Here is a 16,025-nt window from a genome sequence, read left to right as displayed (position 1 = left end):
CTGCTTTTTCCACGTGCAGCCTGCCCTCAACAAAAGTGAGGCCAAGCCCTGGGTTGGCATGAAAGCCTGGATGAGAAGCTGACCAAAGGCACAGACTCCCAAATCATTCCCAGCCAAAGGCAGGGAACCCCCAACAGACAACTGGGATTATGTATCTCTGGATCTCAGCCAGCAAGGAAATCAGCTCAAATGATCCTTTTCTTATAGACATGGTACTTGTCAGACCCCTGGGAGACAACTCTGTTCTGGGGATCCCCTGGATTCCCAAAATATATGGTATCTTCTCTCTTATCTCTTGTCCCTTCAGGAAGCTTGATTCCCTGACTACTCCTGCTGTGGGGTCAGGATATGCCGAAGAGCTCCTTCACCGGTCTACTCTGGGTATCAGAAAGCTATTAAAATCAACTGAAAGATGATAGGAATTGTTTTTCTCTTCCTTTCTCATCTTAGCTATGATTGTTTATATTAAGCCATTCCAAATTATTCAAGAACAGAACAGAGCATGTGGAGAAAGCCATAGTGCTGAGGCGCCCTTCAAAGCCCCATCCTGCCTCCTCATCCACTGGTGCCTCCTCACAGCTCACTTCTGGCCTCGAGATCCTACCATGGCCTCAACATACAAGGCCATTCCCTCTCTTCCCAGGTTGAATCACCTCTTCTGCAGGGCCAGATCAAGGCTCTGACCTTCAAAACTTCCCTAGGTGTCACGATCTCCATGAACTCCACCTTCTCCTGGGACAATAGCCCATAACTTGTTTCCTTTGGTTCTACCCCTTGATTGTACCATGCCCTTACGTAGTCACTGGGGTCTCTTGGTGGGTTTCTGCCCTCTATAGAAAGCAGGGGGAGACTCCTGACCTCCAGCCTTCCCTCCCTGCCCTCTGCAGGTCTGAGCAGAATAGTCACTTCCTAAAGACATTTAATTAAAGGTTAATTAAAGGTCTGGTCTCTTAGCTCTCTTGTGAGGTAAGGGGAAGCCCATCAAGATGACAGCTCTGTTTTCAACTTGATCTCCAACCAGTCTTGGAGAACCAGCTTTCTCTTTCTATCCCAAACTAAGTCCAGGCCATCAGCCAGCTCTCTGGCAGCCAAACACCCTCTGCCTCCTGCCTTCACAAGCTTCTCTCTTTCCTCAAGGCCATCACTCACCTCACATATCATCACTCCCAAGTTGGATTGTTTCCTATTTGCTCTCCATTTTCTTCTATGTGGAAATGCTCAAGCCTGGAAGACATTTAGCCATCTGTTGCTGTTTGCTGTTCTAGGGCTTTTCACTTGGTATGACTTTGGTCTCTCTAGACAGTGAGTTCTTCACAGTCCTTTCCTTTCCCTGCTTCTAGTGAGAGATCAGAAGGACTAGATAAATGCAAGGATGACTAGGTGGTGATGCCTCCAAGCCAAGCAGGGTAGACTCAGGAGGCTGAGCTGCTATGCGGGCTCTGATCAGCCTGTTCTCATGCATGACCCTGAACTCCTTTCCAGAGTGTCAGCCTGGGGCTACAGTCCCTATTCTTAATGCCCAGGTCAATGGATACAGACAGCACTGGCTACCTGCCTCCGTCAGACTGGCTAAATGATACTCCACCCTGAGTACCTAACGTGTGCTCATCACTGTGAGAGGGGTGGCAATGGAACAGGGGACCAGAACACAAGATTTGCTTTCTACACCATCTGGATGGAGAGAAAAGATTCATTGGCAGTGTCACAGCAGTCTGAGTATGTGTGACCATGCTGGGGCCTGCAGACTCTGGTTCGGTGAGTGCTAGAGGGAAGAAACTAATGGGTAGCTCAGCTGTGGGGTAGCTGAGAAAAGTGAAAGAACAGAAGGCAATGGTAAGGCCTGAGTAGCTGCCCTGCCCACCTCAAGACCCTCTCCATACACACATATGAGGCTTCCTGACCCTCTAGAGATGATTCTGCAGTGAAATGTAAACTCCAGACTCAGAAAATGAAAAGCAATTGTTCTCCACTCCCACTTCTATTTGCCAGCCTTCTCCCTCTCTCCAGCGGATGGAATAATTGTGGCCATGAAGTGGCACTTAGAGAAAAAGTTTTAAATCAGCTTAAATGTCACAGTGAATAATACTTTGCCCCTATCTTTCCCTAATTACATTTCTCTTTGATGATCTAAGGTTAAAAAAATTTTAACTCAAGTCTTCTTAGAATATCAAGGGCAAGGATACCAAAGAGCCAACTTAACCATGTTCCATACTATTTTCTCAGGGGTCTTGCTCCTTTATTGCACTCATTTGAGACACCTGTCTGTGTTATTTTATCCCCGGAACTACTGTGGCTGCCTAAGAGATGAAGCTCTGCACCTTTAAGAGTTCAGTACCTATGTAAAAGATGCTTCTGCTGCTGTTTACACAGCCAGAGTGTCCAGGCTGCTTTTGGCCCTGGCAAGCTGGAAAGAGGTGGAGCACATTAATATACACCAGCCAGAAAGCTGGGAGGTGAAGGTTTCTCTGTTTTTCTAAGAGGGAGGTAGAGGTAAAACTAAGCCATCAGCAGGTATACTAGAGGGGAAGGGTAAAGCACTTGACTATGGAACAAAAAAGAATTTTCCCCAGCCTTGGAGATACCACAGTGGAGGAGTCCTAGAGGCAGTACCAAGTATACATGCAGCAAGAGGAACTGAAAAAAGAAAAGCACACACACACAAAAACTAGCAACAACAGGGCTACCTTTCATTAACAACCAACCCCCACTCCCTCATTCACTCCTGTCCAGGGAATGGTTTTATTTATGTATCGACTATTATTATTAATAATAATGTGAATAATTAAACACCTGTGAATAATCCACTTGGACCCAGAGGTGGCTGGGGTGGTAACCATAAGCAAAAGTGAACCTCAACAGTCCTCTCCTGAGCAGCTCTCTTAGTTGGCTCCCTTCACCTCTTCGCTTAGAAGGGGTGAAAGGCAGGGAGGAAAAGAGGTCCCTCTAATAAGAATTACTCTAACTCCCTTGTTACAGCAGAAAATATATGCTACTTCACTGTGAGACCCTAGGAGCCAAGCACCAGTACTGCAAGATGAGGTTGATGTTGAAGATGTTTTAGATAGCTGTTAGCCTTTGACAATATGAACTGGGGTAGGGGTGAGGAAATTTCACCCTTTACACACACACACACACACACACACATACACACACACAGTGTACAAACAGGATCTGTGCATGTCTTGGCTACATCCACATAATCACACACCATCCTAAGAAGACTTAAAAACACACACCTTCCATACACATAAACACTCCATGCACTAATCAGAGGCATTCCCATCTTATTTCAACACATCAGAGGCACACAGGACACACAGCCATAGCAGACCCAATCTTTATGTGACTTTTTGTTTGATTCCATCAAGGCGTTGATTTTTTTAAACCAACTTAAAACACTGGATAATGTAAACCCAGGAAAGCGATTTACACATCAACTATATTTATACAGAACTCCACAAGAAAAGACAGGGAAATAGAAAATGAAAGTTTCACAGTTCTCTGAATTGTACTTTCTCTTTGGTTTAGGGCCCTACCTCACGGGGGAGGCATTTGGAGGGCTCTTACACACGCACACACACACTTCCTTCTTACACACACACACACACACACACACACACACACACACACACACCTCCTCCTGGACTGTGAGCCTCTGGGATGCCAAACCTCCAAGGCCTTCTGATTGCTCTGGTGCCGGAAAGTACGGTGTTGTGGTTGTACCAAACGGGCTTGGCCGGGGTTCGCAGGCTGCTGGGGTCTTGTTCTTGTTTGGTTTTGTTTTTTAATATAATTTTAAACATATCGTCTAGTAACGTGAGGTAATTCGGGAGGGAAAACAGAAAAACCCTGAAAACCGGGAAGTGGCAGCTGAGGATCTGCCGGGGTTAGGCCAGGAGCTCTGCGCCACCGTCCCAGCTCTCAGCCCAGGAGACGGCGAGAGGGGGAGCGGGCAGGTTATTTTAATTGGTCAGGTTGGGGGGTGGGGATGTGGAGAGTTAAAGCTAGGCTGGAAATGCAAATGTGGGAGAGAATGAGGGGCAGGTAAACACTATGAAAATGAGAATCTGCTGCCCCAACCAAGTTCACCACCAATATTCGCCCCCCAGAGGTGGGACTGCTCCGACCGGCTTTGGCGTCCGCCACTCCCTCTCGGCACAGTGGAGGTGGCAGCCCCAGCGGGCCTGGCGGGGCATCCCGCGCGCGGCGAGCGGGGCTTTAGCCCGCAGACAAAACTCTCCGCCTCGCACCTCTGGAGCGGGTGGTGTCGATATCGAAACCCGCGGGGGCCGGCCGCGCGCACCGCGCGAGTCTGGGTCCGGCTACCGCGGGGTTCGCGTTTTGGGCTTCATTCCCTCCACAGCGTATTTGGGGGGCGGGGGGGGGAAGGAGGGGATTCCTATTTGAACCAAAAGAATCGAACGAGGGCAAAAATCAAGCCGCTTCCCCCTCACTAGCTCACCGGCCACCGCGCCCAACGTCTTTCTCCCTTATGGGCGGGTGAGCGGGTTGGGGTGCCCGGCTCCTACCTTCCTCCCGCCAGCCGCTGGCCCGACCAGCCACTGCTCTCCGGGACGGGGGAAGTCGTCCGGGACCGAAACACCTGCCTCCCGCCTTCGGAGGCGAGCTGGGGCGGACGGAGGACAGACCCAAATCTCTACTCTCGGTTCCCTGGGCATGGCTCGACACCCAGTCCCAGCCTCCCAGGTGGTTCGAGTGGCCGTAGATGCTCGGTGGGAGGGAGAAAATTTGGGGCTGCTCTGGCAGGTTGGGAATGCGAAGAAGAAAAAAAGCAGACACCGAATCAGGAAGAGAGCGCGCGCGAGCTCTTGTCTATAGATTTATCCACATAATATATATTTATGTAGCTTTTTTTTTCTCCCTCTCTCTCGACACTGATCAATGCGCACTCAGATCTCTGGGCGGACTCCCTCCAAGCTGGCTCGCTTTTTCTGGTCTAAATAAATAAATAAATGGAGCCAGATGGGAGGGGAAAAAAAGCGCCCATTCCACCTCCGCCGCCGCCCCGCCCGCCATCCCTGCTTTCCTTCCCCAGCCTGTCGCCCTAATAGAGCACAGCTAGGTGGATAACGCCCTCCCTCGTACCCACGCGCAAATGATAATTAATGTTTTTAAAATACAAAAAAAAAAAGTTGCACCTGCTGCTACTACAAAAGAAGCCCCCCAAAAGAGACGAGGCCCGTAGCTCGGCTCCTAACAGGCACCCGCTGCCCGCGGTCGCCGGGCTCAGAATCTCAGCGCCTCCCGAAGAGCCATGCGCCTGGCGCTATTTATAGCCGGGGGCTGTCTCGGACTGTACCACCGCCTCTCCGCGGGGCCGCCGACGGGGGAGGCGCGGCGAGGCCGGCGCCGCCCCACGCCGCCCTACCCCCGGCCGCCGCCCGCCGCGATGCGGCTCCCCCCACCGCGCGCCCACTCCAGGGCCCCCGCGCTCCCCGCCTCCGCGCGCGCACACACTCGTCGCCCCCACCCCTGGTCTGGCTGGGAACTTGAACCGGTCCAGCTTGTTTAAACGGAAAGGACAGCGATCCTGTCTGTTCAATGTAAAAAAAAGAAAGAAAAAGAAAAGAAAAAGAAAGAAAGAAAAAACAACAAAACAATCCGATCAGACCGAGAGAGAGAGGGAGAGGAAGAGAGAGAAAAGGGAGGAGGAGGGAGGGGAGAGGAGAGAGCGAGAGGAGAGAGCGAGAGAGAGAGAGCGAGAGAGAGAGAGAGAGAGAGAGAGAGAGAGAGAGAGAGAGAGAGAGAGAGAGAGAGAGAGCATAGAACGAGAGGAGAGCGAGGTGTAGAGAAACCGAGGGGGAGAGAACCCGAGTGTGTGTATGCGTGTGCGTGTGTGAGCGCGAGCGAGCGAGTGAGGGAGAGGAGCGAGAGAGTGCGAGCGAGAAAGAATAAAAGGAAAGAAGATTTTCTCTATGTATATAAAGATGGCCACGTTAGCAAACGGACAGGCTGACAACGCGAGCCTCAGTACCAACGGGCTCGGCGGCAGCCCGGGCAGCGCTGGGCACATGAACGGATTAAGCCACAGCCCGGGGAACCCGTCGACCATTCCCATGAAGGACCACGATGCCATCAAGCTGTTCATTGGGCAGATCCCCCGAAACCTGGATGAGAAGGACCTCAAGCCCCTCTTTGAGGAGTTCGGCAAGATCTATGAGCTCACGGTTCTAAAGGACAGGTTCACAGGCATGCACAAAGGTGAGTGCACCTTTCGCTCTCAACTTTGCCGGGGAGAAAGAGCGGGGCGAGCGGCAGACCGGCCCGCCAGCCGGCGGCTCACGATCTGGAGACGGGGCGAGAGGGAGCCGCGGGCGGGCGCCGAGGAGGGAGGCGCTCCGGCAGCGGAGACCAGAGCTGGGGTGCGTGGGGAGCTGTTCGCTGGGGCAAGGCTGGGTTTGGGGGCTAAGAGCTGATAGAAACGGTGCCGTGGGAGACAGCAGGGAGCTCGGAAGATAAAGAGAAAGAAAAGAGCGAATGGAGGTGGAAATGGGCTTAGGCTTCGGGGTACAGTGACTTGAAAGATTGGGATGGGGACGGCTGTACCGGGCAAGCCCAGGACGCTGAGCGCTGACTGGCGGGCTCTTGGTGAGCGCTCGGCCGGCCGGGGACTGAGGGTGCTGTCCACCGCCGTGGTGCTGAAAATACTACAAGAGATGGGTCTCCTCGCCCTCTGCTCCGGGCCAGAGTAGCGGGAGCGCAACCGTCTATAAGGGAGAGAAGTGACCAATTCAAAGAGATATTTTTATTTTGCTTTCTGTTGAACAGTAAACTCTCCCTTTCGAGCTGTGTGCTTCAGTAACCTGGTTTGTGGTGGGAGAAGTGAAGGGGATGGCTTGGACGTTTGAAAGGAGTGAGAAAACCTAAGGCAAGAATTAGCAAGGAACCAGCCGTACCCTTGCTGGAGTATAGGTCTGGAGGTCTGGGAAACCTGGGTCTCCTTCCTTCTGGAAAGCTGAGCTTTGGAGAAAATGTGTGTGTGTGTGTATGTGTGTGTGTGTGTGTGTGTGTATTCAAGATGTGCATTTTGAAGAGTGTACCTTAATTTATCCCAAACTCACCATGAAGACAGCTTTATCTGGGGGAGGGGGAGACAGAATAATGAAAGAATTAAAAAACCTAACAACTTTTTAGGAAAGTGGTCATGGGAATTGTCTGCAGCCTGCCTGTTTTCTTCTTGTTTTATTATCTTCAAGGTAGAGCCCCAAACGTGTTCAGTTGTAGAATGTGTGTGGGTGGCTGGTGGGTGACGAAATTAGCCCAGTGCTCTGCTCCCTAACAGTAATGTATAGGATGTGCGGTGGGGATTAATCGGTGCTGGAGCTGTGTGGGCAAGTTAAATGCTTTCTGAGAGAGATTGATCGCCAGGCAGGGAAGGAGCATGGGGCTAAGGAAGTTGTAGGGGATGTGTATAGACATTCTGTTTTTAATAAACAGTGTAGCAAGCTGCCCAAGATGCTGTGTTAGAGCTGGTGGTTTTAAAGATGAAAATGCACACACACTCCCACCCCCTCATAGAAAGCAGCCTCATCCTTGGCCACAAATGGGCTATGAACGGAGCCGATCCTCCAGCACATTAGGCGCAGAGCGTGGACTGTCTGGCTCTCTAAGCAGCAGCGGTTTTCACTACCACAATCGCCCTCCTTCTCCAGCCCTCCCTCCACCCGAATACTAAACAGAGCTCCAAACTCTTCATAGTTGGAGTCCCAGAGAGCAGTTTTTATTGGCTTTAGCATCTTCCAGCTTGCCTGCTGAGGAGTAAATCTTAAAGTTAATGGCATGTTGAGTAGCACAAAAACACAGCAGAATGGAAATATACTGGGTTTTGGGGGGTAGGGTGAGGGTGGGGGCTGTAATGGAGAGAGAAACCAACCTTTATCCAATATGGAGAAAATGTCTGTCTGTGCAGAAGAGAGATTGAAAAGGTGGAATGGGGATGCAGCTTGTGAAATAACATTCAAAGGAAAGAAACACTTTCTCTCTCTCTCTCTCTCTCTCTCTCTCTCTCTCTCTCTCTCTCTCTCTCTCTGAAGTCCTATCTTTGTAGTTTTTCTCTTTCCAATCAAGCTCCTTAGAAACAGATCCAGGATCACACTAAGCCTTTGTCATTCTAATAAGTCCCTGGATTTTAAAATAGTAATAATAAAAAATTAACAGCATAGGTGGGGGAGCCTTTGCCCACTTTAATGGTCTATTCTTGGTGGTAATTTAAGATTTCAAACTAAAAAAATCATAACCCACTAGAGGCAAAAAGCATCTGTGGGAGCTAGACATCTTATGGAATCTCAATTGAAACACTTTATTTGCTTCTTTATTTCAAATGAAGATAAACTTGAGCATTATTCCCTGGTTTCTTTTCAACAACCCTTGCTGATATCATCACTTTGATTCTAATGTAATTTGGGCTTTCTTATATTAAAGTAAAGAAGTAGAATTTTAATCATTCCCATAAGAGAGATGGAGAAGATTTATATACATGCACCTATATGTATATATAAATATGTCTAGCCAGAATTCCTAGGACAAGCAAAACTTCATTTTCCAAATAATTCTTCTCCCAAACTGTCTGTCAGTGACAGGCAGGCCCGTTGGTTCTGGCATGCTGGGTACCTCATTGTCGCAGTTCACCCTTCATAGCCTAAGCATATATTTTTTTCCTTTAATAAAATAACTTCCTGCTTCTCAATCCCTCTGATTTTTAGAGTCAGAATTGAACCACAATGTCCCTAACAGTGCCTGGAGCTCCTGGAGAGCTGAATAAATGAGACCATCTCCGAGGGCTGTTTTATTCGGGTCTAGTAGTAGAGTTTGAACTCCTCCTTCAGTAATGCAGCCTGATTTATTAGCTAATCCTGATAAAAAAAAAATAAGCCTCTGGCCACCTTAAAAAAATACTTGCTTGCTATTGTTGATTAATTACTGTTGAGTCAAAAAGCATGATGAGGCTTGAAGAATGGGGGTTGTATTTGGCTGCTATATTTTCCCCATCTCTAAATTGACAACATGAGGCTAGGGATAGAATCATGCCTTTGTTAAGGCTGGTTTCAGGGCATATTTGTTGCTCTGGCTCTTCCCTTTTTGAATTTCCAACTTCTAATGAACCATAGTGAAATAAAATTAAGAAACATAACAGGATACTGGCCTCCAGTGTGGAGGGCATATGTATGTTATTGGTTTCTAAAAGGCAGTAAAAAAAAAAAAAAAGGAAAGAAAGAAATACATGAGGTTTCAGGTGAGTATCTGTTTGTTGGCCACCTGCCATTTCAAGTGACTAAAGAAAGAAGGAGTTCTAAGGGTTAATGGAATACCTGCCATGCGTAGAGTGCACCTTAAAAGGCAATTACTCCAGTCAAATTGGGAGTCTGTGGAGGAGGGAGTTGTGGGTGTTGTGGAGAAAACCCAGCCATACCCAAGAAAGGCTGTTGGACTGGAAAGCAGCAAAAAGCAGCTGTGGAGTGGAGTAATTACTGTACAGGTAAATTTACCCCCTGTACACCAACAAGCAATTGGAAGGAAGGGGATCTGGGTGCTAGACATAGAAAGAAAGGACAAAAAAAAGCCCCAAATCAAAATTCAAGGAAACAACACCCAAAGAAGAAAACCAGTGTAATGTAAACTCTCCGGCTAACTCGGAATCTTTTCTCTACATTCAAAGCACTTGGGGAAAGATTGTTTTTCTAGGCTCCAAAGAGAAAGACATTGTACTATTGATTAAAGAAGAGAGAGGCGAATTCCCCAGGTAGCAGCAGAAATGAGCTGAAGGCCAATTTTGCCCCTTTTTTGTAGAATTTTTCTTCCTTGGAAAAGCGAACAGGTCACCACTAGTTACTTCTTCTTCTCTCTGTGTGTCTCTGTTTTTTTAATTTACTTCTCTTTTCTTCTTTTTATTTCCTGGAGAATAAATACAATCAGTGACTGAAGATACACATACACACACACACACACATACACACACACACACACACACACACACAGGATCACACACAAACTAACAATCCATTCATAACTTTGGTCCTGTCTAGCAGGATAGGAAGCAGCAAAGACTGAGTTACTGGGAGAAATAAAGACTAGTGCTCTCTGGATAGCCATATTATAATGCATTATCTTTGAAGTCATTTAAGTCCAATTTAAGTGGTATTTAGTATAATATTTATGAATTAATGTAATCTAAACATTGGGCTGTCCCCAAAGGTTTAAACAGCCTTTACTACTGATGTGTGCTAGTTCCTAGAGCCTGAGATGCATTTTAATCTAAACAGGCAAGTCTTTACCACAGTCCCTCTTATTATCCGTTCAGAACAAATCTACACTTGGGTAACTATTTCACTTTGAGATTTTCTTCGCTGCGTGGAGGGAGGAAAATCTACACTGACATCCTGGAGCAAGGAGTCCCACCCAGAAGCCACAGCTGCAAGAACATCAGCCCCTCATACTTTCTCACACACACATGTAGAAGGAGGGTGGGGATAAAGTAATGGAACCTTCCATGGATTTAGCTACAGAGACGGTATCTCTTCAAAATGAACTCACCATTAGTTTCACAACCTCCCATTTTATCTCTACCTGAGAAGAAAATGCTTGAAACCTCCTGGTTTGGGGTATAACTGGGGAAAGCTGGAAAAATAAAGGATATGATTACATTTTAGTGATTTGTGACTGTCCTCATAAAATTGTGTTTTTACATTTGCATGTAAGATGCAACAATTTTCAGATAATCAAATTTCCACCCCTTGATCTTAGCCGAAATGGCTCTTTTTTTTTCCTCCATGTAAATAGGTAAATTAAAACTGTGAGGCTCTATCTGATTTCCGTTTTCAAATGAGTCCAAGAAAGTAAAACCGAAGTATTAGCCTGGGCATCAGCTCAATTAAGATGAACTTCTTTTTAATTACTTCAAAAAATAAAAGTCAGTTCTGTCCAGGGAAAGAAACTGAATAAATCATTCCACATTTACAATTTTCCCTGTTCCTTATCAGAGATACAGAAAATAGAATATCCAGAATAAGAAAACAAGAAAAACACTTTAAAAAGGAGTTTTACCAATGAAAATTAACAGTAGCAGTGATCGCACAGCTAGTGTATATCAAAGAAACAGCCACCATTTAAAAACCTTCAGATTCCAGATGTTGGTGTGTCCTATTTAAAAGCAAATAAAAAAATTATTAGGATGACTAGCTAATTTAAAACACAGCAAATTATTTGATGCGTGTGCCTAATTTCACGTATCTTTGATATGGACTTTTCCAGAATGAACACACACAGATAAATTATCATTCATATGTGCACATACATACATACATGTACAAGCATGACTAATGGTACTCTTTACATATAAAAACCAGCCTGGCCTAGATTTTGCTGCAATTCACGGAGAGATGTTAACACTTTCATTCCTACCCCATCTGCCTTAATGGGAATTCTCGTTTGAATTAAAGGAAACCCCTTGGTTGAAAATAGCCACTTCTCTTTTTCTATCATCCATCTACTAAACTTCGTTGTTTGTGACTTCTCAAAATCAAAACAAAACACAAAAAACTTTCCTTGAATGGAAGAGTAGTTTGAAAACAATCATGCAATAGTTATACCCACAGGTGATCCACTATAAAGTTCTCAGAGATTTTATTCTTTACAAAAAGCTGGATTCTAGGTATATTCCTGATGCCCAGTGATCTCAACTCACTTTGACAACTTGTCATGGCCATTGCCATCAGTATTATTGGCATCATTATCCCCATCATTATACCATATGTACCAGGATGGAAAAGCGTCATCTGACTGATGTTTGAGTTCAAACACCATCTCATTGGTTGATTAAAAAACAAAAAGTCAGCCTCTAGTTTGCCTGAGATGAATTAGGGAAAAACATTGTAAACTTGGCACCTTTGACATCATCAGGTGACAGTTTTGAAACTGACCCTGGAGGTATCTCAGGTGGAAAAGATTTCGAGTGGACAGTCTGCAGAGGAAAAGGAGATTGAAGGTGGGGGGAGGGGACAAAACTGAATGTTACAGGGTCAAAATGTCAGCTAGAAGCTAGGGGGTACTGTTTGACAGTGGCTAAGACTGCAGCAGATTCTGAAGTTGGATGGGAAATCCCATGTGACATGCTGAGAGAAGAGCTAGAGGGTGTGAAAACAAGCATATCTGTGGGTGCCAGGGGATGGGGAGAAGGAAGATGCTGCAGCCTGAGTGGGTGTTGGTGTGAGTGTGTGCATATATATACAAGTGTGCACAGGAAAAGATGACAAATGCTAGCACTTTGGAGCACAAAGCCATATCCAAAATCAGGGAAAAGGATGATAGAGGAAAGAAGAGAATTTAGAAGGATGCTGTTCTATTACATACATCCTCTGCCTCAAAGCTTGTGGCGTGGATTTGTCAATGATCCAAGATCCAGTGTGGAGGTGTGTTCTTTTTATCTATCCAATGTTCTTACCCAGAAGTCCATGTTTGGGAGAGAACCCCATCATCATCCCCCACCCAGCACCCTTTGAAGTCTGTCCTGCTTCTGTTCACCCATTGACTCATTTTAGAAATGTTCTTCCATCTGGAATCTGAATAGACAGCCACCGAGCCCAGCTCTCTGCAGGGCTAATTGTCACCAGCCCCTGCTTCCCTAGCACACTCACTGGCCCCTGGTATATCAGTCTACTTTCTTTGTGTAGTGTTTGCATATGTGCATGGGCACACACACACACACACACACACACACACACACACACACGACTTGACAAACTCTGTGATAGGCCATCTGAGCAGTGCTGGGCTGCATTTTCCCTAAATGCAAGCAGGGTGTGGCAGTCATCCAGTTGCCTTCCTTTATAGCTCTTCATAACAAGAAAACACATTTACACATTTATTCCCTTTACTTTTGCCTTTTCTAAGTCCTTTAAATGCACCTCTCCAACTATCACAGAAAGCATCCTATCCTATCCAAATAGCTTACGGGACTGGAAGAGAGCCCTTCTTACAATTTAGCCATAGCCTTTTTATCATCTACCATTCTTCTTCTCCCTCTTTTCCTTCTCCTGCCACTGAAGATGCAGCCTTCCAAAATTCAAAGTGGGGGTCTGAAGAAGGAGGTAAGTGTTCCATGTTCCCATGTAGAGGTGCTGTTAAAGATGCTATGGCAAAAAGATAACTAAAAGGGTAGAAAAGGCAGCAGAGGAATTTCCTGAGTCAATGTACTTTCATTCCAAGTTCTCAAAGGCCCCTGAGCAGGTGTAAAACTCAAGCGACAGTTCTGCCCACTGGTACCAACAAGAATGCCAGTTGGGAGCCCGTGAGCAATCTCCCCAGTTCTGAGCCCCTTACAAGTAAAAAGGAATGTTTTCAGAATTCTACATTTCCCAGATTTTTCTCCTTCTACTTGCTCCACATTTGATTTCTCTTATCCTGTCTTGTATCTCCCCTCCAGCATGAACTGATTGAGACTCTCAGAGCAATTCTCAGCAGCTCAGCTTGGAAACAAATCCTATGCGACCAAATGCAAGATGTAAATAAATGGGTGCCCTCCTGGAGACAGAGTCCTGGTTCTGTGAGGACAGAGCAGCCAAAAATATTGATCAAACTCAGAGGAAAACAAAACTGATAATGAGCTGGTCTCCCACAAGAGTTTAATTGACAGAGAATTCCGAAGCCCAGCTCTGGACAGCGCATAAACTGACCGCGCTGTTACTTTACTGCAATACACTGTGCTTTAATTAATTATCACCTTTGTTAAAGAGTGCCTACAGATCAAAGGTTTCTAGATTCTTAACAGATCTTACTAACAAAGCCCCAGATGTATTAGGTTATCCCACAGCTGGCCCCGTGAGGCCAGCAAGTTTCTCAGTTTCTCTCCTCATAGTGGTTCACTTCCTCTTCTTTGTTAAAGATAAACAGTTTTTTCTGCACAGCCGCTCTGCCCTAGTATGTGCAGTGCTATCTGCCCAGGGCTAGGGGCTGCCTTTCAGCAGCTGTTCCTAAAATTACACAACTAAGACTCGGTTCACCTTCAAATCTTTCTGACTAATGGCAAGTGTATTGGTAGGAGGGAAAAAAAAAAAGAGTGTATGGAAATGGGATTCATGGAAGAATGTGTGTGTGTGTGTGTGTGTGTGTGTACCTGCACAAGCAACTATGCACATCCACATAAATATTATGGGATCGATACATTTCCTATCCGCTGCCCACGCCTCTTAACTTCTCCCTCCCGCCTCTCGAGCACCTGTGCCACTGCCGTATTTCACACTGAGAAATGTGCACAGCTGAAGCGTGCATAGATGATGCTGTATCGAACCAAGGCATTGTTTGGATTTACTTGTGGAAGCTGGGTGCCCACAGAAGGACAATTCTCACCTGGGGTACATGGTGCCTAGAAAACACACTTTACAAGGTACAATGGGATCCTCATACTCCAGAGTCCCCCAAACCTACAAACTGACAGGTGACTTATTTGAAAGCAGCCCTTGGAGTCATTCTAGGCAGATTTGAATGCCATACGTGGCTGTTTGTTCATTATTCTAATTTAATGATGCAGTCACACCTAATTAATCCATGTCTGGTTTATTCATACACTATGTCTGAGGATCCCAAAGATCTCTCCAGCTACCCGCTTCTCTTCACAGGGACGAATGAAGGGGCACCCCTAACAAGCGAGCATGTCTGAGTCTTAATAGAGATCACTGTAGATCAAGTTGATAGAGGTACAGTCTCTGACACCACTGTCCATGCAGGTCGGAAGCACAGTTGCAACAGATTCACAGCAATGAGACCTTGTGTGCACCAACACACAAGCATACAAAGCATGCCTGCTGCCACAGAATGCCACAAAACTATTTCCTTCTAAGAGACTGCAGGCCACACCTCAACAAGTAATCCATAGGGCCAGGAGTGCATGTCAGGAATTCATTTCAGCGTTGAGAGTGTTGAGAGGCTGAGCTGAGTCGACTTCCCTTCTTCTGGCCTTAAGAAAATACAGCCAGAGGAATTTCTGCCAGTTTACAGATAAACTGTGGCTGAAAGTAACATGCCCTCAAAGTCCAGACTGCTACATGGCCTTCAGTGCACCTTCCAGTGGCTGCTTCAGGCCATATAGCTCCCAGTGAATGCCGTCTCTTCCCTGACAGGTAAATTGAGAGAATGAGGCATCAACCTAATAATATCCTTATAAAGCCAAGCCTCCTCTCACAAGTCCTAGGAGACAAGAGGCATCCAAAGATCAAACACTACATCACAGTGTATTTGTAGGAATTCTCTGATTCTGCTACCTCCCTATAATGCTCTAATTGACTATTTGATCAGCTCTAAAAGAGCCGTGGTTTAAAACAAACTCACACACACAGATACCTTTACATGCACACATATACTCACCACACAGGCAGTTATACACAAGTGTTCTCTTGCACACTGTTCCACCCACACCAGCTCACCCAACACAGGTAGCTTTTCACAGATGAGTGAAAGTCACGCACCTAAGATTGCACATGTCTTTCCAGTAATGGGCTTATCAATACCTTTTAAAGAAATTTGACAGCCAGCCCAAAGTGATTCAGTTGTGTGGACAAAGGTCAGCATATAGATATCCATTATTAAATAATATCAATATCTTGGTTGACCAATATAACCAGAAACTGTATTATGTCGCTGTTGATAGGTGAGGCTGGGAGGACTCTACAGCGATAGCTGGAAATTATGCCCATGTAAAATTAATCATATTGACTGGTTCTAAGAATACATAGGGAGGTGAAGATGTTGGTAGTGCTTGTGTGGTAGAAGGGGGGACTTTTTCCCTGGGGGCTTCACAAACTCCTGGGAGGAAACAGGAATACAGTCATTTCTGGGTGACCGAATGAGAACACTGTCCCTCATTCGGCCTCTGCTTTCCAGCAGGGTGAGATGGAGGAGAGGTGTTCTCTGAACAGGAAAAGAAAGAAATCAGATCCCCTAACCATTATCCATCCAACATATCCATATCTTTCTGTCAAATCAATATTTGGCTTGGCCTGGTCTCATCAGATGAG

At 46.2% G+C, this 16,025-nt stretch overlaps 1 protein-coding gene across 26 annotated transcripts in view; it reads left to right on the top strand.

Annotated features, from left to right (window-relative positions):
- The first annotated feature begins 5,936 nt into the window (after window positions 1–5,936).
- The window catches only part of Celf4 (CUGBP Elav-like family member 4), a 274,483-nt gene continuing 264,394 nt past the window's right edge, over window positions 5,937–16,025 (top strand). For all 26 annotated transcript variants that reach the window (XM_048363403.1, XM_048363398.1, XM_048363380.1 and 23 more), the window contains exon 1: window positions 5,937–6,222. In XM_048363403.1, coding sequence (XP_048219360.1) covers window positions 5,937–6,222 — 286 coding nt within the window. The remainder of the gene's footprint in view (window positions 6,223–16,025) is intronic.

This window comes from Perognathus longimembris, chromosome 15 (assembly GCF_023159225.1).
Source record: "Perognathus longimembris pacificus isolate PPM17 chromosome 15, ASM2315922v1, whole genome shotgun sequence".
Classification (NCBI taxonomy): domain Eukaryota; kingdom Metazoa; phylum Chordata; class Mammalia; order Rodentia; family Heteromyidae; genus Perognathus; species Perognathus longimembris.
Note: the sequence above shows the minus strand (reverse complement) of the source record. Positions and strands in the feature narration are given on the sequence as shown.